The sequence below is a fragment of the Onychostoma macrolepis genome, chromosome 09 (genome assembly GCF_012432095.1).
Source record: "Onychostoma macrolepis isolate SWU-2019 chromosome 09, ASM1243209v1, whole genome shotgun sequence".
In the NCBI taxonomy this organism is placed as follows: domain Eukaryota; kingdom Metazoa; phylum Chordata; class Actinopteri; order Cypriniformes; family Cyprinidae; genus Onychostoma; species Onychostoma macrolepis.
The window spans coordinates 12,309,468-12,337,273 of NC_081163.1; the positions used below are offsets into that span (position 1 = coordinate 12,309,468).

At 37.9% G+C, this 27,806-nt stretch overlaps 4 protein-coding genes and 1 long non-coding RNA gene across 10 annotated transcripts; 2 read left to right on the forward strand and 3 right to left on the reverse strand.

The window, feature by feature from the left end:
* Nucleotides 1-48: 48 nt before the first annotated feature.
* On the reverse strand, nt 49-10,541 carry gabpa (GA binding protein transcription factor subunit alpha). Of its 5 annotated transcripts, none has more exons than XM_058786347.1 (10): nt 9,944-10,541; nt 7,907-8,003; nt 7,633-7,777; nt 7,453-7,537; nt 6,774-7,001; nt 3,113-3,307; nt 2,951-3,004; nt 2,604-2,732; nt 858-1,050; nt 49-741 (listed from the first exon to the last, which is right to left on the reverse strand). In XM_058786347.1, exons 2-10 carry the CDS (start codon nt 7,981-7,983, stop codon nt 480-482), a joined length of 1,368 nt encoding a protein of 455 aa, XP_058642330.1. In that variant the 5' UTR covers nt 7,984-8,003; nt 9,944-10,541; the 3' UTR covers nt 49-479. The 5 variants fall into 5 exon arrangements, with proteins under 5 accessions (XP_058642330.1, XP_058642331.1, XP_058642332.1 ...); XM_058786348.1 differs by lacking the exon at nt 9,944-10,541 and adding an exon at nt 9,747-9,924; XM_058786349.1 differs by lacking the exon at nt 9,944-10,541 and adding an exon at nt 9,743-9,924.
* Nucleotides 10,542-10,659: 118 nt separating this feature from the next.
* Nucleotides 10,660-15,954, reverse strand: jam2b (junctional adhesion molecule 2b). 2 transcript variants are annotated; one of them, XM_058786353.1, is made up of 10 exons: nt 15,795-15,954; nt 14,175-14,240; nt 13,964-14,074; nt 13,398-13,547; nt 13,089-13,276; nt 12,793-12,901; nt 11,895-12,011; nt 11,790-11,814; nt 11,662-11,689; nt 10,660-11,558 (listed from the first exon to the last, which is right to left on the reverse strand). In XM_058786353.1, exons 1-10 carry the CDS (start codon nt 15,844-15,846, stop codon nt 11,520-11,522), a joined length of 885 nt encoding a protein of 294 aa, XP_058642336.1. In that variant the 5' UTR covers nt 15,847-15,954; the 3' UTR covers nt 10,660-11,519. The 2 variants fall into 2 exon arrangements, with proteins under 2 accessions (XP_058642336.1, XP_058642334.1); XM_058786351.1 differs by having other exon boundaries at nt 11,662-11,692.
* Nucleotides 15,955-16,332: 378 nt separating this feature from the next.
* LOC131547207 (uncharacterized) lies at nt 16,333-23,213 on the forward strand. Its single transcript, XR_009272870.1, has 4 exons — nt 16,333-16,463; nt 18,905-18,995; nt 19,083-19,248; nt 22,452-23,213. It is a non-coding gene; the product is annotated as an uncharacterized LOC131547207 (long non-coding RNA).
* LOC131547206 (bone marrow proteoglycan-like) lies at nt 17,541-19,797 on the reverse strand. The gene is made up of 6 exons (XM_058787600.1): nt 19,658-19,797; nt 18,806-19,234; nt 18,530-18,612; nt 18,224-18,361; nt 18,038-18,143; nt 17,541-17,847 (listed from the first exon to the last, which is right to left on the reverse strand). The coding sequence occupies exons 1-6, from the start codon at nt 19,707-19,709 to the stop codon at nt 17,780-17,782; spliced, it is 876 nt and encodes a 291-aa protein (XP_058643583.1). The 5' UTR covers nt 19,710-19,797; the 3' UTR covers nt 17,541-17,779.
* A 607-nt stretch (nt 23,214-23,820) lies between the features above and the next one.
* On the forward strand, nt 23,821-26,909 carry LOC131546466 (E3 ubiquitin-protein ligase RNF12-B-like). The gene is made up of 3 exons (XM_058786044.1): nt 23,821-23,841; nt 24,124-24,266; nt 25,131-26,909. Exons 1-3 carry the CDS (start codon nt 23,821-23,823, stop codon nt 25,663-25,665), a joined length of 699 nt encoding a protein of 232 aa, XP_058642027.1. The 3' UTR covers nt 25,666-26,909.
* The last annotated feature ends 897 nt before the right edge of the window (nt 26,910-27,806 follow it).

Here is a 27,806-nt window from a genome sequence, read left to right on the forward strand (position 1 = left end):
AACTAAGGGTGTGTTTGATTGCTGCTGCATTATGCAAGACTCGGGCAATTCAAAAACCAACTGTCTCTTTATTGCCCTCTGGTGGACAGTAAAAAGTACCTCACCTTGAGGGAATTGGACACTCAAAAATAAAAAAGAAAAGATCCTTTACAAATGGAAAATATCAAAATACACTGCCCACATGGCTATCAAAAACATAGAGTATATACAATGGAAATATAGCCGATGCTACCCTGCAGTCAGAGAACAAGCGTACAAAAACTGAAAGCTCATACGTGATCGGTCTCTCACATCCACACATACACTCGCTCTCTAAGCATTTTAGGGACACGCAGACATACATACACACTCGTAACAAAGCGCACATCTGCTTACAAACCCGCTGTTTCCCACCCTGCCCAAAGTCAAATGTTTAACCCGGATTCCTCCCATCTTAAACGTGTCTCCTGATTGGCTGGGAGTAACAAGCCACTCCCTCCTCAACTGTCTTTCTCTAAAGCTGCTGCAGCCAGAGTGACTGTGGTGACGGGCTGGCCTGTGGCGGTGGCCAGCGTGACTGTGTTGACGGGCTGGCCAAGGCCGTGCAGCTGCACCCGGGCGAGTTTCTTCTGTTCACACTCCGTCACCAGGCTGTTGAGCTCTGCGGCGCTGTATCCGATCAGAGTCCTCAGGTCGCACACAAACTTGTAGACAAAGCGCTTGCCCTGCACTTTGCTGATCATGTCTCCATCATAGTAGTACCTGTTTAGATGAGACAAGATTGATGGAGTGTTAAGCAAACATCAAATAATTCCTGATTACTAGCTACATCCATCCAAGAGCACCTAAACTAGAGAGGGGAAATGATGCACTCGCACCTGAGAGCTCTGCTTAGCTTCTCGTAGTTCATGGTTGGTTTGTTCTTGCGCTGGCCCCATTTCTGAGCTACCAGCTCAGGCTGATTGAGTTTGAACTCGCCCTCCTCTCCCACCCAGGAAATGCAGTCCCGAGAGTCCTTATCCGTCAGCAGCTCCAGGAGAAACTGCCACAGCTGAATCTGACCGTTGTTACCTGAGAGGACATACAGCACAATCATAAACAATTCTAAAATCATTTATTACTGTTTTGCATATGAGATGATCATTCTTGTTTTTCTTAGTATGGGGCTTTTGGCAAAATTAAGAATTTAAGGAATGACTCCCAATTAATTCATGGGAACTACCACAGTATGTTAATTTTGAAAGACAAGAAGAGGTAAATACTGTTCCACCATACACCATAAAATGACATATAACATCCAACAATTCACCAATATGTACACTACCATTAAAATGCTGAAGGGTTAGTAAGTTGTTTTTTTTTTCTTTTTTCTTAATGTATGCTCAACAAGGCTGCATTCATTTGATCAAAAATACAGTAAAAACAGAAGTATTGTGAAATATTACAATTTAAAATAAATGTTCCGAAATTCCGAGCCGACCCAATGACGTCACAGTCGCATGTAAACACGTCGCTTCGCTGAGAATGATTCTAATTTTAATTGCATTCAGTGTAAACGGCGACTGATAATGTATTTATGTTGTGCCAGATGAGGCTTGCACAACCTGAGTGAGTGTGTGAGAGAGACAGCACACACAAAGTAACTCACAGAAATTTATAGATGTGGTAGAAAAAAAAAAAAAAAAAAAAATATACAAAATATGATTTAGATAAGCAACATTATACGGCCATGATGTTTCCCTGAATATCAATATCAACACGATTGCAATGTAACACTGATTTTATATAATAGTATTTCAATAAACAAGAAGTTAAAATTAAGTGGCTTCGATTTTAGACAAAATATTGACACTTTTTGCTCAATTTCGCTCACGAAAATAGTTCAGATCAAAGCCACAGCAGAACTGTTGTGTCTCTCACAGCGGTGTTTCTTTACTGAATGAATTCACGTTTTTGAATGAATCGAGTGAGTCAATGATTCAGTGGCCTATTCATAAGGACAGTCACTTGCCTCGTTTCTGAACGAATCAGCCGTTTGAATGAATCAGTTGAATGAATGATTAAACTCATTAAAACAGACACTTGCCGTCATATTTAAAAGTATCACTGCATTTTTTCAACATTTGTTTGTATGTTTAAAAAATATGTAAAACATTAAACTTATAAAATTATTTATGCATTTGAAATTATGCAGTGTAAATGCATTTATGGCACCTCAGCTTCACCAAACTGTCAGTGTAAATGCATCTAATGCCACTTCAGATGCAGCTTCTGTTTCCTCAGCAGTGGAAAGGTAGAGTTTTTTGTTCTATATATATATATATAATGCAGAAGTCTTTACTGTCTTTTTTTGGTCGTTTTAATGTGCCCTTTCTGAATAAAAGTATTCACTTCCCATTATACTGGCCCCATACTTTAGAACAGTAATTTAAAATTTAAAAAAATGAATTATTGATATCATCATCAATATTACATGATATAATCTAATATATTGCAAATAACTAAATGTAGTTTTTAATAATCAGTATAAATTACATTTACACCACTTACATGCATTTATTTCAAATAAACATGATACTATTGATAAACCAGAGCTTTTTCACATGATATTTGTTTGTATGTACCTGTGCGGTTGCCAGGGGAGCTGCGCTCCTCTCCTGAGATACGGGGGGCTCGGGGTGTTTTGTTGTGCTTCATCACCTTAATGGCTGTGGGTGTGGCCTGCTGCACAGGGGCAGGAATGATCTGCACAGCTGGAGAATATCAAGAAACTGTGTTACCCAGAAGACCAACACATGCTCCTTTCATCGAAAAGCTTAAGCCTAGAGACACAAACTGCCCTTTAAGCAAGTCATGTGCAGGTTATGCAAAAAGTGTTATTCAAGAAGGTACTCAAAGGGTGCTTTTGTTGATAAAATGGAGCAGAAGCAACTGCAAAAACAGACAAGATTCAGGATCTACTGATACTCACGTTGATCAATGGTGACTGTTGCTTCCTGACCCTGATCCTGACTTGCAAGTACATCTGCACAGAGCATTAAAGAGATTGAAAACAAGCTAAAGATATTGTGACAGAGAGGGTTTTGTTGGAGAACACACACCACGGGCACTTTCTTTCCTTTGCGAAACTTACACTTGCGTAGAAGCTCCAGGTGGCTCCACAGGATCTCTCCGCTGGGCACTCTCTGGAGGAACTCCTCTTGGCTGAAACCACAGAGCTGGCGGCCGGGAATGTGAATGCCACCCACCTCCATTTCCTCAATGCCGAACTCTTTCATAACCCAAACTGCCCAGTGGATCACCTGATCAGCTGTCCACTGCACCGGGTCTGACAAACAGACACACATTGCTCATTAAATGATACTGCTACAGACAATGGAAGTAAAAATACACAGATCTGACAATGAAAATCTATTGCAGCATTTACTGAATTTAATATTTTAAATACAATAATACAAAGTGTACTACATGTTAATTTCTTTACCAAAAAAAAAAAAAACTAATCCTGACTTCTTGCAGATGTTAACTTGATATGAGTTGTAACAAAATAAACAAACTGTGATTTCTTTTACAATTCATTGTCATTTCAGGTTTCATGATGCATGAATTTATGTAGTAGAAATGCATACACTACTGTGCAAAAGTTTGGGGTCTGTAAATTTTTTTCTTAGAAATTTAGCAATTCAGACACATTCAATTGATTAAAGGGGTCATTGGATGCCTATTTTCCACAAGTTGATATGATTCTTTAGGGTCTTAATGAAAAGTCTATAATATATTTTGGTTAAAATTTCTTAATAGTAGTGTAAAACAACACCCTTGTTACCTTGTCAAAATCAGCTCTGCAGACAAACTGTTTTGCTGCATGTTGCCTTAAATGCTAATGAGCTCTGCTGACCCCATCCCTCTCTTCTGTGGGGTGACGAGCCGTGCTCTTCTTGACTGTTACCTTTAGCCACGAAACTTGCTAACTAGCACATTATTAGGAAAGGCGATTGCAAAGATTTAAAAAACCTTATACTCACTTCTGCTGTAGATGAAGCTGGATCACGAATGATTCGCGCAAACATGATTCCAACAACAAAACACCTCAATCGCTTAGGAGCCATAATTATCTACATCTGCTCCGGCGTCGAAACAATGGCAGTCGGACTTACAGCTTACTCAGGGCGGGTCTAAGGTAAGATGGCCTTGTCAATCAACTATCACTGGAGCGGCCTTGGTCCATGTGACTATACACAGACAAGAAGCTGAGAATGGCTTGATTTGAAAAAGGGGATATTATTTATAGAGATTAAATAAACAGTGAATTTTTATCATTATTGAGTGGTTGTGTACACACACACTGCCAACACACATTTATGTCCAAACAACACTTTTTAAAAAGTGAATTTTGCATCCGATGACCCCTTTAAGGTGACAGTAAAAACACTCACAATGTAACAAAAGATTTCTATTCCATACAAATGCTGTTCTTTTGAACCTTCCATTCATCAAAAAAAAAAAAAAAAAGAAGAATTTTATCATGGTTTCTACAAAAATACTTCAACACTGATAATAATAAGAAATGTTTCTTGAGCACCAAATGAGCATATTAGAATGATTTATGAAAGATCATGTGACACTGAAGACTGGAGTAATAATACTGAAAATTCAGCTTTGCCATCACAGGAATAAATTACATTTTAAAATATAATGAAGCAGAAAAGAGTTATTTTTAACAATATTTCACAGTACTGTTTTTACTGTATTTTTGTTTAAAGGTGCCATAGAATAGAAAACTGTATTTACCTTCGCATAGTTGAATAATAAGAGTTCTGCACATGGAAATGACATACCGTGAGCCTCAAACACCATTGTTTACTCCTTCTTATGTAAATCTCGTGAATAAAAAAAGACCACTGAAAAATAGGCGAATCAGAACGTAACACCGACTGTGACATAACAGTCAGGATCACTAATAGTTACGCCCCTAACATTTGCATATACACGCCCATGTTCTAGGCCAGCCGCCAGCCGAACCATCAGAAGTTCTGCGGGTATTGTGAAGAAACAAGCGAGGACAACAGCGAAAATGGCAGATCATGGAAATAAATGTTATGTTCCAGGCTGTGCAGGGGATGTAAAGTGCAGGGATGGGTTGGTGTCTGTATTCAGAAAGGCACGGAAAGCCAATAACGCATTCTAATGAAACAACGCGTGCAACTAAAGGACATGGTTAGCTGCTTGCTAGCGGTAGCCTATTACATTGCAGTACATAAGATTTCACTTACCACATAAACAGAGTAAGGAGAGATGACTGAGGATGATGGCGAACGATTTACAGATCCTGAGCACCACTGTCAAGCATCTGATCTTGTAAAATGTGTGGTAAGTACTGCTGCTCCATAGTATAAACAGAGTTCGTGCTATCGCGAATCTCGAAAGTGAAAGTGAAAGTAAAAAGCAACCGTGCATTTGAAAGCAGTTTCAGTGCCCCGCATATTAATAGCGGCTCCCTGATGCCTGCATTTTATATACAGTATAATTATCCGACGATATAACTGCGAGAGAAAGTATTGAAATATATATTTTCCTCCCTGTGTTTCCTTCCTGCTGTGTGAGCTACTGAAATGAGCCGCACTGTGAAACAGCCAATCAGAGCAGAACTCAACATTATTATTCCTGACCCTTCCAAATAAGCCAATAACAGACCATTTCATTCTAGGGAGAAATCCTAGGGTTGCAAATGCATATGTAAAACCGTTTCTGGGGAATTTTTGCCCTTGCAACCCACATACCTTCTATCATTTCATATGGTTAAAATCACATGAAGAGTGCAGTATTTTTTCTTCAAAAATAAGCATGATTACAAATGCGATATTGATTTTATACAACAGTTCAATAAACAATAAGTTAATATTAAGAGACTTACGTTTTAGACACCATATTGCCTGTTTTTGCTCCATTTCGCCAACAAAAAATAATTCCAAACACCTACAGCACTGTTTTGCGTCTCTGAGAAACATGACGATGTTGTTTTGTTCCTGAATGAATCAACCGTTTAAATGATTCGGTTCAATTGCAATGATTCACTTGTTAACAGTGACTTGCTGCCACCTGCTGGCAGTTTTAATTTCAGATTCAAAGTATCATTTCATTGGAAAAAAAAAAAATCTCAAATATCAGTATTCAATATTTTTAAAATATCAAAACATTATGCATTTTTTACTGCAGGTTAAAGCCCTCCATGTCCTTCTGAGCTGCATTAAACAGTGTGTAAATACATCTAAATGCCACTTCACATGCAACTTCTGCAAAGATTAATTTTGTTGATACTGGTTTCATTTGTTTGGTAACAGCCTAAATGTTTTATTATTCTAATTGACTGATTAAATGTAACAATTTGATTCAAAAGACGCACACTTTTAGGAAAAAATTTATTTAAACTTATATGAAAAGATTCATTTCTATCACTGATGTGAACTGACCACACAGAATATGAAGAATATCAAAAACTGCAGCTGTCCACAGTAGTCAGATATCAGCACAATAACACACTCAGCAAAATATCGTCTAATTATTGTTATAGAAAAAAAATTTTTTTTCAATATCGCACACCTCTACCTTTAAATAAATGCAGCCTTGATGAGCATGAGACACTTCTTTCAAAAACTCTCACCGACTGCAAACTTCTGAACAGTAGTGTATTTGTGATAATATAGTACTCATCATATGTGCCTTCACTCTTCTACAAAATCCATCAAATATTTAGATTTAACTCTGAAACATGTTAATATCAATGGAATACTCACCATAGGGAATGTTCAGTCGAACCTGCTCCTTACGGTATCCTTCCAATGCGGCCGCCCAGCGGGTCACCTGCTCTGAAGTCTCATCAGGAATGGCGGCTCGCTCCACCTCAATCACGTGTCCATCCTCCACCAGATGGGCTTCCTCGCCAGCAGCCGCGTCTGGATCAATCACCACCTCCACAGTCTCCACTGGCTTCACAATCTCCAGAATATTCAATTTCTCTTCACCTAAAACAGACCACAAACGCACAAGCAAGTCAAAGTTTATGTTTTGTTATTGCTGTAAATTGGTAGTTGTAGCATAACTTTTTAATGAGGACTTATCTTATTATTTACTTTATATAAAATATAAGGGAAACTATCTCTTATGTAGCTGCTAATTTCATTTGAAGTTTTTCCACTATTTTTAATCATGTTTTTGCCATCCCTAATTCATTTTAAGTGGTCCTTCCTTGGTGTGATTATAATTTGAAAGTGCAAATACTCATGTAGTCTCTCAATTACTATGAGCTCGTAAAAGCTGCATGCATAATTACAGAAGAATTAGCAAAGTGCTGTTTAAAACAGCACATCACCCCGCAGGACACGTCAACTACCAAAATATTTTAATTTGTCTGAAGGGCATGTTGACAAGTTGAGATTTGTCCAAAAGCAATATGAGATCATTGTAAACTGTTACCCTGTTTCGTGACAATCTGTACGCTGAGCTGTACTGTGCCATCTGTCTTCACTCCTTGATCGAACAGGCTGTGATCAGGATGCAACTACACGAGGAAAGGAGCAGAGACAAGGAGCGAAGAGCTTAGCCCATGACTACGATGAGTGGACTCAAATATTACATTAATATAGAAGCACATACTAGGATGTCCTGCAGACAAATGTCATATCCATCCAGCGGGACCTGAAGACGAGGCTCCAGTAACTTCTTTAGGTTACCGATCGGCTCATTGATGTCAATGTCTTGAGTAATCAGTTCAGCTGCTGTGATGGTTTGCTCCTCAATTCTGACATTTGGTCACATGAAACAGATCATTTCATACGCACAAGACACACATTGCTCAATGAGATGATTCCTCTAAACACATCAAACAGAGAAGGAAAAAAAGGAAGAGAAAGACAGAAAAAGCACTTACCCTTCCTCTAGACACTCCTGTTTCTCCCTACCATCAATCTCAATTTCAATCATCTCCTCTGTCTCACTTTTTGACATCCCTTCAACTCCTTGTCCAACTATAAAGCGAACACATAAATATATATATATATATATATAAAAGACATTTTTTTGCAATTACTCACAAGAAAGTGTACAAGAATTATCAGTAACACTTTAAGGTCTCATTCGTTAACATTGGTTGAAGCATTACCTAACAGTAAGTAACAATGAGTATTTGTTACATTTGAATTTTTTAAAGCATTTATTAATATGTGACCCTGGACCACAAAATCAGTCTTAAGTCGCTGGGGTATATTTGTAGCAATAGCCAAAAATACATTGTATGGGTCACTATCATCAATTTTTCTTTTATGCCAAAAATCATTAGGATATTATGTAAAGATCATGTTCCATGAAGATATTTAGTAAATTTCTTACCGTAAATATATCAAAACTTCATTTTTGATTAGTAATATGCATTGCTAAGAACTTCATTTGGACAACTTAAAGGCGATTTTCTCAATATTTTGATTTTTTTTGCACCATCAGATTCCAGATTTTCAAATAGTTGCCATACATCATACATCAATGGAAAGCTTATTTATTCAGCTTTCAGATGATGTATAAAGCTCAATTTCGAAAAATTGACACTTAAGACTGGTTTTGTGGTCCAGGGTCACATATTTGTTTATGTTAGTTTATATAAATACAACTGTTCATTGTTTGTATGTTCACAGTGCAACAGATTTGATTTTTTAAATCTATTAGTAAATGTTGAAGAGTAACAAAGATTAATAAATGCTGCAGTAGTATTGTTCATTGTTAGTTCATAGTAACATATAGTACCTTATTGCAAAGTGTTACCTAATTATATACTTCAAAATAAAAAATAGAATATTTAATTTTACATTATTTTCAGCATTTTGATGAACACAAAAGTTATACAAAACATATAAATGCACTTCAAAGTCACCAAATGTTCTTCAAAGTCACCAAATGTTCAGATTAACGCACTGTTGCGGTCTAAGAAGTCTCTGAAGTCCAATAAACTCTCACGCGACACCGAGGCTTTGCTTGAGTACAGGCCCACCATGGCATTTTCCCCACATTAGCACTCTTATTAAATACAGGAGACGTATTATTCAATAAATATGCCCTCCATTTGGTTAATCCATCTATTATTTTCGTGTGTGGGTTTGAACGCAATATTCTATTAATATAATTTCCACCGGCGACTGGGTGGGAAGACGACGCGCGAATCGGTACAAACGCAGTTGCCATGTTGGAGTGCTTTTGGGTTTCGTAATATAAGCGCAAATTTGGGCGTAAAAGACGACTTTTTAAAACTTCTGAAACTTTCAGGGGTAGCTACACATCAAGACTTTTGATTCTGGAAAGTTAAAACGGAAATGGAAGAAACGGAAACAAAACAAGAGAAGGGCAGATGTAAAAGCAGCCGGAAATCCTGGCCGAAGTCACGGCGGCTGACAGACTTCCGAAAACAGCCGTGCGCCTGAAGAAACGGACGGAAACATCAAGGTGTTTAATTATGCGCTTCGTGCGGAATATAATGTCTACGGCAGGTACAATCACGGAAGGAATATGTATGTATACCTGGCTTCTTTGTTAGCTGCTTAGCTTATGCTGACGAAAGACAGAGAGACACGCCTGGTTGAACTGAATATATGCTCGCGCTGACAGCTTGCGCTAACTTTTACCAAAAGTCGCGCTTTGTTTTTCACGACGGAGTAATAAGCGTCGACAACATATTTCGATGGAAACTGGTATATTTTAAATTACCCAGAATAAAGTTTACCTACTGCTTGTCGGACGTGAGAGGGCTGGCTTACAGTCAGTTCTCTTAGCACTCCAGCTAGCTCAGTTTCCCCTTAGGATGCTAACAGTTAGCTGGCGCAGAAAGCGGGAAAACTGACTCGTTTATAACCTCACACATATGCAACGCTCTCATTTTTGTCCTCGTTTATCTCAGATGAATTAGCGTCGCGGCCAAACGTACCTCTTTATCCCGTTCAGTAAGTGCTGTGTTGGAGTTTTTGCGCACTAAAGCTGGGTGTCAGAGGCTATAGTTTAGTGTGTGCTAATAAGTTGAGTGAATGTTCATGCTGGTTTTTGGTCAACATTGCATTGGGGGCGGGGATGAGCAGGAGGCCTTGCTGCCCACTGACAGCAACACACTCCCCACTCTGTGCAGTTTTAAACTATATATCAGATTCTATAAAGGTATTTATTTAGTTTGTGCTAAATAATAGCCAGCAGCAGATAACGGAAGGTGTTGTCTTTAACAGTACCTTAAGTGTGAAAATCGACGCATTATTCGATACTTATGTATGTGTAAATACATCTTCTTTTACTCAGTATGTTTATTTGAATTTGTTTTTTATTTGTATTTTTATGTTATTATCTTGTTATCTATGTACCCCAGAGCTCATGGAAACCACAACAAATGTTGTGTTTGTGCGCTTAATAAAGCACATTTTATTCTTGAGTGTTTTTTCCTTTTGATGGACATTACAGTGCTGTGACATTTCAAGTAATTTTGTGTTTCAAGAAATGTCTCACTGCTCTTGGATGTGACCATTAACTGCCTTGAAGCCAATTAATAAATAAACTTGGAAAATTAAACTGATTTGGGCATTATTTAACATTGAAAGTATCTGCTACAGTCACTTGATCTGTGTAAAAAGAGGAATCAGTATTGCAGTGGAGTGTGGATTTTGCATTTACTTTATTTTACATATCAATTAAAGTAACAGAAGACCAAAACATTTATTCTTTTAGACACTGTTGGTTGATTTGAGCCACGTATGAGCTAAACCAAATAGTTAAATAAGCTCAGACACATTGTTGTAAAAGGAATGGTTCCCTCAAAAATACAAATTGTCATTTACACACCTAAATGTTGTTCCATACCAGTATAGCTTTGTTTCTTCTTTGGAACATAAAATATATTTTCATAAATGTCATAGAACATTAAATCTTTTTGAGTGAACTATTCCTTTAATAAACAAATCCAATTTCATTGAGAAATAATTAAACAGATGATACTTCTGAATGAAACATGTAGAAACAAGTCAATGTGCTTGTGATTCATACCTACAAAACATTAATCGTATGATGACTAAAATACTTTAGAGACATCCTGAGAGAAGTCAAGCTTGTTTCCACTGAAATCAAGTGGACCATCACATCTGTAGTTGGGCCTCTATGCTGATTGAAACCATAATAAAATGAAATAGTGCAAAATTTACAGTCTCTACTCTAGGTTGTGAGAAGTCAAACAGATATGAGACAATTAGAATAATACACGGCATCTAAAAATAAATGAATACTCTTGAATTGAAAAATAAAAAGCTTTTTACAGTAGTACAAAAAAACAGCAGAGATTAGCCATAATTGTGGGTCTGTTGTAGATGGACCTCAACACCAGGGGGCGTGTTTTCTGCTCTGATAGGCCATCAGAGCAAATCAGAGATATATACAAGTGCACTCGATGTAAGATATGGTTCTCTAGTCTTTGAGGTCACTTAAATTCACTTCTTTTAGCACAGCACTATCCAGTATGTGCATGCTCTTCATAGCACAAAGGATTGTGTATGTTTGTAGCGTCTCGGCTGAGGAGAGAGATGAACAATGCGATGAAGACTTGTCATTATTATAAAGAAAAATCTCTACAGTGCCATTACTATAATGTCAATGGGAAACTTAAAGACTTACGTCTGGAGGGATATAGCTGGTCTTTGTTCTGCTGAAAAGTGAGAAGAAAGAACCGTTTTGTTCCTAATGCTCTGTTACGTATTATTTTTATAGGTTAGAGTGCATTAAAAATACTGCATGAGACATACCTTTGTTTAGTCTCTCTTTTACTCCCTGTTGGTAAATTTGAGATTAATGTTAGCATTCAAAGTTAAATAGGCTATTTAGATTGTGTTTGAGTAAAGGGTACTCACTGCGGCAGCAACGACAGCACCCTCTTCTGCAGCACAGACAGATGGCAACACAACATGAGAGGAGGAACAGGAACGCTCCCACTTCTATGGCTATAACTATTGTCATGTTCAGCTCAACTGCAACAGAGCAAGTCAAACAGATATTCATTTGCACTCTGTCCAGTTATTATGTTAGTCAAGGGTGTTGAGGCAAATCTAATTCAGTTTTCCACCATCGCTCTAACCTTTTGAATTAAACCTCATGTTTTGTTTGGCATCTAAGCGACTATGACTAATGTGTTTTTTCGCTGTGGTCAAAATGACCCCAAACAGAAACATTACTAGAATACCATTCAAAGGTTTGAGGATGACATATTTTGTTGAAGGAAGAACTGTAATATTGTGAAATATTACAAGTTACAATAACTGGTGTCAAGAAACATTTCTGATTATTATCAATGTTGAAAGCAGCTGTGCTGCTTAAAGTGCCCCTATTATGGGTAATGAAAGGTTCATATTTTGGTTTTGGGAGTCCCCAACAACAGGTTGACATGCATGCAAGATCAAAAAACACTTTCATTGTCTTTTTTTTTTTATAAAAGTATTCATTTCTTTCCCCAAAAAATCCAACTGAACCCAGTCACAAATTTTTGAAAAGCACAAGTCTACTTTGTGGTAAAACAGAGAAACATATAAGGAAATATAATTGTCATTGATTTTTAACTCTTGGTCCCCACACAAAAACAGTATAGTCAACCTCAACAAAACATAAGGGTTTTTCTGCTAGTGTACCTTAAAGACTTTTTTTAAGTACATTTTCATGTTACATTCAACTCTGTCACAGTATTTCAAAACATCAAGTAAAATTAATTTCTCATGATGTGGACTCTTTAAAATGACCAAACTGAATTAAACTTACATTCAGTTATCTTCATATGCTGTCCTGCACAACTTTTGGGTGCCCCAACCCCATTGGAGGCCTCACATCGATACTGACCCTCATCAGATTTTGACACCGCCTTGAACTTCTGCTCAAAAGTAAAGGGGAAAAAAAACTGTCTATATAAATCATACTTGTATGTCATGAATGCATCAAAGCCAAACAAACAAAAGCAGCATTTCTTAGCTATGAGGGGAAAGGCTAAAAGTTTCAGCTAGTTTTAATGAAAATACAAGTTTTAAGTGTGAAAAAAGAGACTATAGCACTTCACCAACCAGAGTCCCTGTTTTGGGGTCCAGGGTGTAGTTAATTTCAGGGAGACTGGCAGTGTGAAGTGGTTTGTTGTCTTTGTACCAGCTGTAAATGGCAGCAGGAACGCTCAGTTTGTCTTTGCAGCGGAGCTCCGCAGAAAATCCTGTCATGACTGTTTCTGGGACCTCACATGACGGCGCATGTGGCGGCACTGTCCATGTAAGACAGAGTTGCATTACATTATCACATTGCATATTGTTGGTGCAACTGCACATGTAAATAATGAAAATGAAATTACAAGACTGAATAATTAAGAAGATTTTCATTCCCACCAAGCACACTGAGGGTGACAGTGACCTCCCCCAGCTTTATTTTGTCCTGACGGGCTGTGACTTCACAATGATACACTCCTGAGTCTTTCTGTGTAACACCGCGAAGGGTCATTGTTGCCCCATCGATGGATGCACGGCCCTTAAATGAACCTGGTAACGATGAGAGTAAGTCAGAACATTTCAAAAAGAAAAATATATGTAATGAAAGTACAAAACAAATATTCATTGAAAGACAATCAAATTTACTGGGCGAATCAGTTATTTCAAACAGAAATCCATGCAATCTGGAATTTCTTGTGAGGGCAAAAGATTTCCTGATGCAGCTTGGTTTTAAAGTGGCTTCTGTGTGAGCTGTGCCTTATACATTGTTACACTATTGACAATGGACCTTTTCTGACCTCATGTTTAGCCAAAATTTGACTAATGTGTAATTTGCCCCCAAAAGTCACGTAAATGACACACTTCCTCTTTTAAAATGACAAAATATCTAAAGCAATATACAAATGTTAAGATGAGGGACATGTTTAGGGACAGGGTTGCAGTAAATGGGCAAAACAACAACCTACCTGTAAAATCCCCATCAAAATAAACATACGAAACATCTTTGCCTCTCTTCTTCCATTCAACACGTGGGTTCGTTTCTTTCTCAGTCCTGAACTCACAGGACAGGACAGCATCTTTTGCAAAGAAAAGACAGAAGTGTCAAATCAATGTGGTCTGAAAGCTTTTATATAACTAAACACGTCCTGCTGATTATCTGAAGACTAATGAACTTACTTGTGTTTTCATGTACCTCCACTTTGGCTTTGCTTGTCGTCACAGTAACTGGATCTGAGCTGGGAACTGGAGGAGAGGGAAGATACAAATTAACACTTGAAAGTTGTAACACACTAACAAAATTCCCTCCCACAGCATTTTTATAATAGCAAACTATGGGGGAATCGTTATGTTTGCCCCACAGAGTTTTTGATAAGGATGAACTGAAGTTCTCTCATATAGGATGTTGATACAAGCTTAACTTAACCCAGAATGTTTGTTTAAATGAGACTGATATGTTTGATTTTTTCTGTATTATGCCTCTTACGTTGTATAATATTTTGGTAAATATGAGGAGTACCGTAAAGCAGATTTCAGACTGAACAGATGAGTTTCTCCTCAAATGTGAAACCTCACTAAGATTCACTCCCCACTCTAGTGGTGCCAGGAACAGGGATGTGTAGGAATTTAAGTAATGGATGGATGTTCTCACACACTCTCTCTGTTTAGTGGGGGGTTGCAGTCCAAACCAAGCCCGATAACCTCCTCACACTCTGAAAAACATGCACTTCTGGGGAAAGTGAGGGAAAACACTTTCCTTTATCTCTATAGGTCCTTTTCTATAGTCCGCTGGATGTGTTGACAGTAGAAAACAGCTGAGTTTCATATGAGAATAGAGAGAGAAGGGCTGCAGAGGCTCTTACCCAGAAATACAAAGACCTACTATGCTGCTGTAACTTAAAACCTCTTCAGCTGGAAGAGGACTGGAGTTAAAATCACAGCCCACCCCAAAAGGTATTTAACAACCCTAACTAGCACTTAGTGGCCTGAAACATGAAAGTTATCCAAATAAAACCAATCAGTGTTGTTAAAGTCAACATTTTATAGCTATATTCATAATTTGTAATGTCCATTCTTATATAAAAATGACATGTTACATAAAACATCATTTAGTTTACAGATATTTGGATCTCTAGACTGGGTGGGATCAAGAATTTCTCATGGTATGTTGGGTAACCATAATCTCCATGATAATGACCATTACACAAGGAGTCAGTCAAGGGGCATCAGTGACATGAAAGGGTCCCTGCCACATCAGAGGAAAGTTCAGATCTGGACAACTTCTTCACGGACATTGTATCACCCTCAGGATCGCATGTGTTCAAATGCTGTTTGAGAAGTTTGTGTAAACAAAGTGTTTTACAAGACCCCCACCCACCCTATCCAGACCCTCAAAGCATCCATCTCTTTGAAAAAGCACACACACACACACACACACACATACAACAATCACACAGTAATTTGAACCAAATCTATTCACAAAGCTGGTGGTGTCAAGAGACAAATAAAATAAAACAAAATATTTAATTAAAATTTACAAATTATAAAAACATATTTTATTATATTTAATTATATTTTATAATATAAATCATTTATTATATATAATTATAATTATTTGTAATAACTTTTAAACATTATGCCTACTTTTAAACATTTTGTCTATGTTAGCAGCACTTTAACACTTTAAAAAACAATGCAGAGTAGAATTAAAATAAAATGAAATGAAACGTATAAAACACATAACAACAACATAAACTAAAGAGCGTCAGATAATGAGACATGCAATCATCATACACTTACAGTAGAGCAGCATGAGAAGAGCGGGGAAGGTTATAATGTGTGTTGTGCTCATCTTCAGATTGTTCGGGTGGTGCAGGAGCGCGTGGAGAGTCTGATGCGATTCTTGTTCTGAGGATAGTATTCTTCAAGATAGTATTGCGCGCTCTCGTCAGAACTCTGCGCGAGCACGGCGCAAATGCTCTGGGACATGTGTCGATGATTTGCATATGAGCGACGTGTTGTTGTTTTTTATTTTTTATTTTATTTTTTTTGTAAAACATAAATAAATACGCATTTCCGTAAAACAATATACCTTTCTTTCACACGTCTTTCTACAGGCCTATTTACTTTTTAGGACAATTGTGGATAACATCACATTACTTTTGTGGTATGCACTGTAAAAATATTTTGTCTATAACTAAAATAAATAAATAAAATTATTAGTGTGGTGGAAACCAAATGTATTTTTTTATTCAAATAAAAGGTAAATTAATATGATTTATACTACGGGGCTGTAGAATGCTTGAATCTGATTGGTTGACGAACATTCTAGGAGGAAGGGGCTTTGTGGATGGCACTGAAATATTTCCACCACTTTGAATTCTCTTTTCTGACTGTTTGTTTACCTGAGAGTAGAACTCAACGAACTCATGTGCATTTCTACGTTAAACATCAACACTTTTAAGGCAGGTATTGTGGATTTTTTGTTGTTGTTGTTTGTTTGTTTTTTGTTATGGTATTGTCTGTCGTCTCATTTAATGTTAGAGGGTTAAGAAACCTTACCAAACGTGGCTACAGACATTTTTTTTTTTTAATCTTAAATTGTTAGATGGCCCCCAAAATCTAGTAATTCTAACTCTTAACTGCTTATAGATACAAAAACAACGCAAAAGAAGAAAATAATTATGGCAGTAATTGGGAGCTGACTAACTATGAAATTTGTAAATATTTTAGTAAATTCAGTTGTGACTTGGCTAAAAAGAGGAAGTCCTATGAGAATAAAGTTAGGCTATTTCTATAATCTTGTATCTAAAAGTGTGTAAGATAGCCTATTACTGATTCTGATAAAGCTGAGCTTGCTGAACAGCAACATCAATTAGATAAAATTCTGTTAAAAATAGTAACTAAATGCTAAATGCTCCTTTTGTCAGAGCGACATTCATTTGTTTTGGTCAGGCAATTATTATTTTCAACTCTGGAATAATGTTAGTTTATTTATATTGAGTATACTATCTTACAAGATTTTTCAATGAATTCCAAATCTGTTTTTTTGGATGCTTTGCCTGCTTTATAACACACTTTACCTTTAAAACGTCCTGCACTAAAGTTCATTTTTAGTATTATGACTGTAACATGCAGGGTCCACTGCTGGCTTCCCAACAAATGCGTGTGTCAGACCAAGTGGCTTTCTCTTTATCCCGTTGACGATGCATAGAAACATCCTGGCATTCCTGGCCAGATGATGGGATGGAAAACAGCCTGCATGGTAGGCTCATGGTTATGAGAGCTATTAGCGTACCAGCGCCTGCCTAAAGCCTTCGTGAAGCTTTAGTGAAAAGCTCTGCGAGGATTTAACATTGAGTGACCTTTCGGTTAACAGCTAAATGAGTCAACAATTGGCATAAAAATTACAGCCTTAGATACAGTAATAAAAATCATAAAAGACATTTTTGATAATAAAAGTCAGCTTTATTTACACAAAGTTTTCAAAAGCATGTTTTAGCTGGTAAACAATTAAATTGCTTACAACGATTTAATGCTGTATGATTAACCAAACTAAATGAATCAGTTGTGGTATATAAACATGGGCGGAAAAATAAAAATGTATGATTATTATTATTTTTTGTAAACAATGCAAGGCAAATTTAATAAAATAAAATAAAAAAAATTGGTTGATAACCCTTATGAGTTAATATTTAAAAAAAAAAAAAAAAGAATAATAATTATCATTATTTACACTTTTTTCATAAAAGTTACTGTATAGCAGGTTAGGTTAACCTGGCTGTCTAAAGTGGACAGGAACAGATGAACGGTTTGAGTCTTGTGCATCGTACATCATTGAACGCCAGATTATCTGAAAATAGATAAAGCTTTGTTAAACTGGTAAAGACAGATCATGAAAAAGAGGAAAGCATCTCTATAAAAGAAGAACAGAGGTGAAAGAGTTGAAGTATTATATTATATTATTCCTTTAGATTATCTGTGATGAATGCCACATTTTATTTATAGATTTTTGTTAATTGTTGTTCAGTAGCAACACTTACACCATGTCTCTACACAGTTCTCCTTCCCACCACGATTATTGGGCTCTCCTTTAGCCCAGCCGTTATAGCTCCACCGCGTTCCATCCAACCATCTGAATTTTTTTGTCTGTCAAAACAGGAAAGTGACTTATTAGAGGGACAGATATGGTGGAGAATGAATGAAAAAACCATGTGAAATGAACATACACGAAGGATTCTCCGTCCTCCAAGCCATGCGCGAGTGCGGCCACCATTCCGATCCATTAGCTTCCCTATTTCGCCACGAATGTAGCTGCTTGCCACAGAGGCCAGGTGGCCATTATGGCAGATGGACTGACAGTGGGACTAAGGAGAACCATAGATGTTATAAAGTGAAAAAAAGAGAAATATAGTGTCATTAATAAGTCAATAAGTCTTACTTAACCCGTTATTATTATTGTTGTTATTATTATTATTATTATTATTATTATATAAATAATATAGAAAATATATTTTCATAAAAGACATCAGTACCTCAGCTTGATGGGCATTAAGGTTTTTTCTGAAGAACTGGTAACATTTGCCCTGTAGGACAACTCCTCCACAAGTCCACCACCCTGTAGACATATCATCACACTACAATCATCATTCCATATCTTACATTACACGTCTCACCTGCTTGATAAAGGCAACTGTTCACAATGACCCTGAACACTGCAGTATTCAGTGCATTAGGCCAAGTATGCTAGTATCAGAGTTGTTTGCTATTTGTACACAGTGGTAAAACTAATATCATCTGAGGTGGCTTACCAATACGTGTCTTTCGACTTTCCGTCCCAGGTTCCATTTGTATTTCTGCAATTTCTGTTTCATTAGTTTTATTAGTTTCAGACTCTAACTCTTCTACAGCTTCCTCCACAGGTACGATGTTTCTGTCCGTCTGAATGGTGGTTATTTCTGGCTCAGGCTCTAGTTCTGTCTCTGGCGTCTCTTCAGTCAGGTAATCTGCCTCTACCACAGGTTTCTCCAACATCACTTGTGTCTCTTCTGGTACTCTTTGTTCCTCTGTTGTTTCTGGCTCCAGCAGACGTGAATCTGCAACAGCTTCATCCTGCACCAGAGGACCTGCTTCTGCTTTTGTTTGCTCTACTGTCGGTTCTTTTTCAACCTCTGGCACCTTCACCACTGGATCAGGAAGCTTCTCATCCTGAACTGGTGGACTGGCAAAAGCTACAGAAGCTAATGATCAGAAAGTAATAACGTTAATCAATCTAGAGATTAAATGTAATTATTTGCCACTTTAAAGATTTTATTTAACATTTAATTTGTTAGATATTGTAAGCTTCCACCAATAATGGCTACTTCAATAAAGTAGAAGATATTTTGTTGCAGATGCATGATTAAAAATATGTAGTTCAATGTATACCCTACAAGTTAAAAAAAAAATAAGGATGCACTATTGTACTATTCCACTCTTAAAAGACCAAGATTTTACATAAATAAGCAAGTAAAAAATAAAAACATTTGTAACAGTGTTAACAGACAGCTGCACTAAATGCACAAACAAGAGTATAGAAAATAGGACACAATGTAAATATTAAACTAACACAATTAATATTAACTGTATGTTTGAACGATATCTAACTAGAGCACAGATCATACCTGTTATGGTGAGAACCAGCAAGAGGAATTTTCTCATCTTGTCAAAAATCATCAAAGAATTACTTTCTGCAAGGAGATGATTTGATAACAAAAATCAATTATGTTCATTTTCACTTAATGAAGTTTTTATTGACTGAAATACATAAAAGCCCTCTTAATTTAAGAAGGAACTGGACTACTCTGAAAGAAATTATATTAGTTTAAAGTTAGTTAAGTTAAAATATTATTTAACATAACTAAATCAAGCAAAATAGATTAGGTTACACCAGCTGCATTTAAGTGTTAAATCATTATGAACTGCAGATAATCACCCTTTATTTTAAACCATCTAACAAAATTACTGCTAGTGTAAGAAAGAAAGAAGTGTTATTTTTCAGAAATATGAACAGTAGATGGTTATCCTCACCAGTGTTGATCTTGTTGGTCTGTGCTGACTCTTCACCTGTGTTTCAGTGCTGTGAGATCCAGTCAGTGCTTCTTATAAAAGACAGTTTTATGGCCTTTATCTTGTCACGTTTCTGAGAGCACACACTTCACATTTTTAAGACCTCATAATATTTTATTATTTTTTGCTTTTCCTGTAAATGTGTTTTGAAGCACCAAATCACTTCAGTCTGAGATATACAGAAGTTTGGGAGTTTGGATATTTTTTTTTTCTGCTTTTATTTGTTAGGTTGCTTTATATTTATTTGTTCTTTTACGAAACAATAGTACGTGTATTTGCATGCTTTGATCATTATCTGTAGATCCTGTCTTTTTGCACACCAAAAAGCCTGAAGCCTGCACACAATTGGTCAAACTACTTTTCAATCATTATCTTCAGAAAAGTACAAAAATAATATGCAAAGCCAAACCCCAGAATTTTTAGGCAATTTAGAAATCATGGCGAAGACATGTCAAGGAAAAAGAGGGTGTATGGTCTCCCTACATGTGTGATCTCTCCACACTGTAAAAAATAATTCCATAAAATAACAGAAAAAGTACTGGCAGCTCATACACAGGCACGTGCACATGCAGAGGGGAGAAAGGCATCAGAACATTTCCCCGACCCGACTTGATATTTTGATTTTTTATTTGTTTGACAGGGAAAGCTGTGTGCAAAAAGAAACACACATGCACACATATATACATATATTCATTTATTTAAAAAAAAAAAAAAGGCCACTTTCTCTCGAGGAAGGAAAAAGGTCAGGTGCTCAAGCTCCCTTTGATGTCTATGTGTGCACGTGCCTGAATAGGATAAACAAAAAAATAAAGCATAATCACCACAGAACTTCCTCAATTGTTAGTTAATGACTTACAGCAGTCTTTTCCCTTTTCCCTAAATGTTATGTTTAAATATGCAGATAGCTTGTTTTGGTTAATTTATAAGAAATCTACAGATGCAAACAGACGACGGTAGTAGGCTTAAAACAAACACCTTTTATATGTATTTTGGAAATTTCCTTTCCCTTAGAGCAAAATTATATTACAACTAGATAAAAAAGTTCGTCAAGAAAAACTTTAAGTTGGCTTGAGAAAGCCGGACCAGAAAGTTTGAAAAAGTTTGAAAAGATTAAAAAGTTTGAGAAGTTTAAAAAAGTTTTAAGTTTGATGGTTTTCAGTATGAAATAGTTTGGAGTTTAAAGTAGTTTTACAAGCTTAAGGCAATACAGTCTGTCAGAGATAGATAGATAGATAGATAGATAGATAGATAGATAGAGTCAGATTATAGATAGATAGATAGATAGATAGATGCTAAGGATCTCAGAGTGGTGGCTAGGGTATTCTAGGTGGTTGCTAGGGTGTTGCTATGTCATAGCTAAGGTGCTCTGGATTGTTGCTAGGGTGTTGCTATGTGGTTGCTAGGGTACTTGGAATGGTTGCTATGATGGTTGCTAGGCTAACCAGGGTGGTTGCTAGGGTGTTGCTATGCGGTTGCTAGGGTACTTAGGATGTTTGCTAAGGTGGTTGCTAGGGTACCTGGGGTGGTTCCTAGGGTGTAGCTATGAGGTTGCTAAGGTACCCAGGTCAGTTGCTAAGGTGTTGCTATGTGGTTGCTATGGTACCCGGGGAGGTTGCTAATGTCACGAATCCGGTTCGTGGTCTTCCATCCTCTCGCCACCAGAGGTCACTCACTCACCACATTGACTCTTGCACTACACTACTGGTGCACATCACCCCCGGATTGCACTTCCCAACATTCATTGCACTAAGTACACACAGCTGTCTCAATCACACGCGCACACCTGAGAACTATCACACAATCACACACCCTACATAAACCATGGACTTCCTTTCACAGATCGCCGAGTATTGTTCTGCGTATAGCACTCCCCTAGTGTTAGCGGCCTTACCGAACCTTAGTTATGTTAAATAATATTTTAACTTAACTAACTTTAAACTAATATAATTTCTTTCAGAGTAGTCCAGTTCCCTCTTAAATTAAGAGGGCTTTTATGTATTACAGTCAATAAAAACGTCATTAAGTGAAAATGAACATAATTGATTTTTGTTATCAAATCATCTCCTTGCAGAAAGTAATTCTTTAGAGATTTTTGACAAGATGAGAAAATTCCTCTTGCTGGTTCTCACCAGCATGATCTGTGCTCTAGTTAGATATCGTTCAAACATGCAGTTAATATTAATTGTGTTAGTTTAATATTTACATTGTGTTGTAAATATTCGTGTTGACTTTTTCTGTTTGCTGTTCTCCTACCTCTGTATCTTGGATTAACCCTTTGCCTTCCACTTGGACTCTGTTTGCCCCTGCCTGGATCATTGCTTGTGTACCTGGATTACCCCTCTTGTCTAGCCCTCTGGATATTGTTTGCCGATCAAAGACCACGCCCATTTACTTGAGTACTCATCTGTCTTGCCCTCAACATACCTGTTTGCCGTTGTTTGACCCTGCCTGTGTTTTGACCACGTCACTGTATAATAAAAGCTTTGCACATGGATCCGCACACCTCACGTCTCGTTAGCTCCATTACAGCTAAGGCGTTGCTATGTGGTTGCTAAGGTACCCAGGGTGGTTGCTAGGGTGTTGCTATGTGGTTGCTAGGGTACTCGGGGTGGTTGCTAGGGTAACCGGGGAAGTTTCTACTCCAAAGGCTGCTTGCCAGTATGAATGATATAAACCAAACCCCCATGTCTCTATAACATTCAAATTTGAAGATATGCCTGTGGGTCTTTGGGTTTCTAGGGTGCTCGACAGTGGTTGCTAGGACATGACTAGGAAGTGTCAATGGTGATTCATGATTGGTTGTTTATATATATATATATCACATTTATAATTATAAAAATTCCTTCAAATTATACATTATATTGTGCCCTATTTTTACAGATTTTTTCTAGAGTGTATATACTACTTGTCAAAAGACTGAACACACAGACTTTTTATCTATCAATATTACATTTTCCCACACTAATAACAGGAGAGTGGTGTGTTTCTGTTGGGCACATGTGTTTGGGGGGAGCATATAGGCCTGTATGGCTAACATCATGTGTGGACTTGACAACAGCACAGCAACTGACACTGTGGACAGGTGGACAAGTCTCACAGTGAGTGTGAGGTATCAAATGTATTATGCATGAACAATGCATCCCTGTTTATATGAAACATAAAACCTAAAGAGGAAATGCAGTAAAACTACAAAATTTCTCTCTCGTGTTACATTAACTACACAAGTAATTATTTTTTTAGAATTATGATGGAAAAAACAACATTATTATGCCAAACACTTTCCTGAAATAGTAACTCATGAAACATAAAACAAGTTGCATGACTTCATGTTTACAATTAAATTACCACTGTAAAGACTAAGTCCTGCTTGGGCCAGTAGCAGCTACACTGTAAAAAGTGATAAGTTGACTTAACTTAAAAAAACTGAGGAAACCCATTGCCTTAAAATTATTAAGTAAATAATCATTTTTTTAAAAAAGTTAAGTGAACTTGACAATTCACTTAACTTATTTAATTTTTTTTTTATCATTTATTGAGGCAACGGATTTCCTCAATTTTTTTAAGTTAAGTCAACTTATCACTTTTTACAGTGTATGTTTTTCATTAGTTTTTATCAAACAAAATGTTTACTTGCATGTTAACTTGATTTTGACTCTTAGAGTTTGCTTTAATTGTTGCAACCAAATAGTTAAGTTGACTCAGTAATGAATAATTGACGATGAGCCTGTCACAATGTCTGGTTGGTGTGCCCATGTAGGCCGCCAGAGGGCACACTTTTTAATTGTTGTTTGTTTCTCTGGACTTCAGTTCCTATCACCCTTTGCTTTGACAATCAAATCTCATTTCATTCAGCTGTGTCTCATTTACCTTAATTTATCCTCATATAAGCCTGGTTTTCTGTGTCTTTGGTTGTGGGTTTATTATTTTCTGTTGCTCTGTTTTGGATTATTCCTATTTATGCTTGTTTTTTTGGAGTGTTCCATGACAGAATAAACCAGTCATTTACAGATCCAGCAGCTAGACTGAGCTATCGACTTGTGGACCATTCAAATTCTTCGTACTGTTTCGAATAAGGAGCAGAAAGCTCAGCTTAGAACGTTGGTGGATCTTCGGTAACAGGGGATGCAAGTGGCTGGACTGGCACAGACTTTTTGGACATTGGTGGTAGGATTGGAACTTGGTAATTCTGAGTTCTGCAAGATTTTTAAGCTGGCTGCACACTAGACGATTTTCAAATCTGAAATGATTTTCAAATCTGAAATGATTTTAAAACCATGGGAGACCACAGACATGAAGACAGTTCAACCGATTTTTAGCCTTATAATCCTCTGAAGGCGCACACCTAGATGATTAGACCAGACCGCGAGACCACACACTTGATGATTGTAGGAACGATTTCAGTGACACGAAATCTCACTGACACTCGCAAGATCAAACGTGACTAGAGAAGAAATACAAATAGAGGACAATCAACATTGTCAGCTGGCTCTCCTGGCGTGAGTTTCTTTCAGTTTTTGTTCTGTTTCACAGTGAAAAACAAAGTATAGAAAAGAATATGGGTGATGTTCTCTGCTTTCATGTCATGTTTGTGGCTGCCAAGTTTCAGCTGTAGAAGCACGCAACATCCAGTAGGTGACACTTGCTCGCTCTCATTGACTATCGCAGGTATCACGTCAGAGGCAGCCCGATCAAGAGTCGTAAATATCAAACATGTTTGATATTTACGATTTGAGTTCGGCGACGCTCCGTCTCGATTGGGAACGGGAATTTTATTGACTGGAATTGGGAATCGTAATGACACCACACAATAGAGGATTTTTGGACAAAAAAAATCGCTTGCGACAAGCCACAAATCGGGCCACACCCCGGATCGTTCGGGGGTGCAAATCGGCTTATAAATCGGCCTTAAAATCCCCTAGTGTGTGGCCAGCCTTAATGATTGCCTAGACAATTCCCTTGGCCCTTTGGGAGATGGAGGGGCTTAAAACTCTTGACTTTTGGAGTTTCATTGATTTATCTTTGTTACAGCAATTTACTAGCATCATGTCGATCTGAGCTGATTGCAGTGCCCCCGGAGGTACCAGAGTCTTCTCCAGCTGATAGTGAATCTTCACAGTCTCCGTCTCACAAGGGAACGTCAAGGAGGAAGAGGGCAGCAGAGACTACCCCGGTGGTTCTGAGTCTGGTGGTCCTGGAGGACCCGATTCTGGTGGTCTCACAGCTCGTAATTTCACTGCTGCTGCCATTATCAAGAAGGCCATCTTTGCCTTTGGCCTCTGGATTGTCCTGCGTGCTGTGTTCAGAGTCCACTCCAGAGCTCGTTCCAGTCCAGGAGTTCTCAGAGTCCACTCATGAACTCGCTCCAGTGCGGGAGCCCTTAGAATCCACTCCAGATCCCACTCCAGTCTGGGAGTCCTCAGAGCCCACTCAAGTTTACGAGTCCACTCCAGAGCTTGTTCCAGTCCAGGAGTCCACTCCTGAGCCTGCTCCAGTTCCTCCCGAGGTGGCGGCTTCTGCTGCAGAACCTCCCGAGGCAGTAGTGTCTGCTTCAGCTCCTCTCTGAACTCTCAGTCTGCCTGTCCTTTTGCAGCCGTCATGGCTGTTACTAACCTCTCTGTGCTCCTCTTTGCAGTCCTGCCTGAGCCGCTAGGGGGGTCATCTGCCTTGTTCAGCTTGCTGCCTGCCAAGTTTCCGTCTCTGCCCTGGTCACCCAACTCGCTGCAAATAGAAAAACCACCTGCAAATTAAGAAAACAACTTTGTCAATTTAACATCACATGCGCTGCAAATGCTGACAACACAACTAAATAAAACGCACTGCAAATAAAATTCTTTATTTGGTTGTGTTGTGAGCATTTGCAGCACCTGCTGTCAAATTGATGACGTTTTCTTGATTTGAAGGTGCTTTTTCTATTTGCATGTTTTCTGAAGTTGCAGCGCATTGAGTTCTCTCAGCCGCTGTAGTTTTGCCCTGATTTGGATTATTCTTTGATATTTTATTTTTTGTTTGACAATAAATGCTGCATTTGGTTCTGCTTGTTTTTGAGCATTCCGTGATTGGAGCCGTTGAATTATTAGAAAATAATTCACAGTGTTGATGCGTCAACGACGGTGTGCATTATTTTCAAATAAATCAACGGCCTGGAGTCAGTTAATCTGCTTATAAGCCTGGAATACACTACATGATTTTTGCCCCGATTTTCCACTGATTTAAGGTGGTCCATTTGACCGTGGACTGCGAAGTGGACTTCACAGGGTACTCCGCCATCTTGAGTGAGATTCCAATCTGAAGGGAGCAAACATGTTACGTTCGAAGAGCACTGTGAACGGCATAGGCATAGGGAGTACGGGAACATCAATACATCACTTCACAGGAAGTGGAGGGAAAATCTCCCAACTGTCATTGCACATCACATCACCAATTAGAACTAATGTTGGAGCAGAGCTGTCGAAAGAGTTTTTAAAGGAGGGGTTGCAATAAGCTACGTTCACACTGTCAGTTTTTGGGATTGACAACCGTATTTACTTAGGTGTTAGTCTCGAAATGTCTCGTTCACACAGCAGCTTACAGTAGCATCTCGAATACTGTGTATGAACGTGCAATGGGAGTCAAGTATTCCTTACCAGTGACCAAAGTAAAATCAAAGTCCTCTGATTTTACCAAAGTAAAAGCCAAAGTTTTTATTTTTCTACTGTCTCTAGCAACAAGACGCATGTTTCTGCCTGAGTTTGTTGTGATCGGAAAAACTTAAATTCTGGTAGAGTGTATTCCTCAATTGTTTGGTGTATGATGGCAAGTTCTCCTTTGTGACTATTTACGAAGCTGGTAAGTGAATGGGGCCTGGTGTTTTAAAAATCTGTTCAGATTTTAAAAGCCGTGTAGTGTATTCCAGCCTGAAGACGCTCTTGTGAACAGCACCGTTGTTACCTCTCCAGTAAGAGATGACAAGTAGCTTTTTAGTTGCTAAATTATTTTACTAATAAAATTGTCAGAGCAGCGCTAACAGTACATTTCTGTGTGCAAGTATGTGTCTATACTGTGAATATGTGCACTTATAAGAGAGAGTGAGCAGGACAGGAGAAATGGAGTACTGTATGTGCTGTCCGGATGGGATGGGATGAGTGGATCAGAATTTGTGCTCTGCATTTCACCCATCCAAGTGCACACACAGCAGTGAGTAGTGAACAAACAAACACACACACACTGTGAACACACACCTGAAGCAAATTGTGCTTCCTGCATTATTCTAATGTGGTTTGTGCTAGTCGGAGGGGAAGTGGTCCTAGTCAAACGCACGCTCAGACGGAAAAGAGGGAAGCGCGCTGGTTAAGCTCCGCGAACGCGGCTTCAGAACAGCGCTCCCTAGTATCCATCTAGCAAATACAGTGGGGCAAAAAAGTATTTAGTCAGCCACCAATTGTGCAAGTTCTCCCACTTAAAAAGATGAGAGAGGCCTGTAATTTTCATCATAGGTATACCTCAACTATGAGAGACAAAATAAGAAAAAAAATCCAGAAAATCACATTGTAGGATTTTTAAAGAATTAATTGGTAAATTCCTCGGTAAAGTAAGTATTTGGTCACCTACAAACAAGCAAGATTTCTGGCTCTCACAGACCTATAACTTCTTCTTTAAGAGGCTCCTCTGTCCTCCACTCGTTACCTGTATTAATGGCATCTGTTTGAACTCGTTATCAGTATAAAA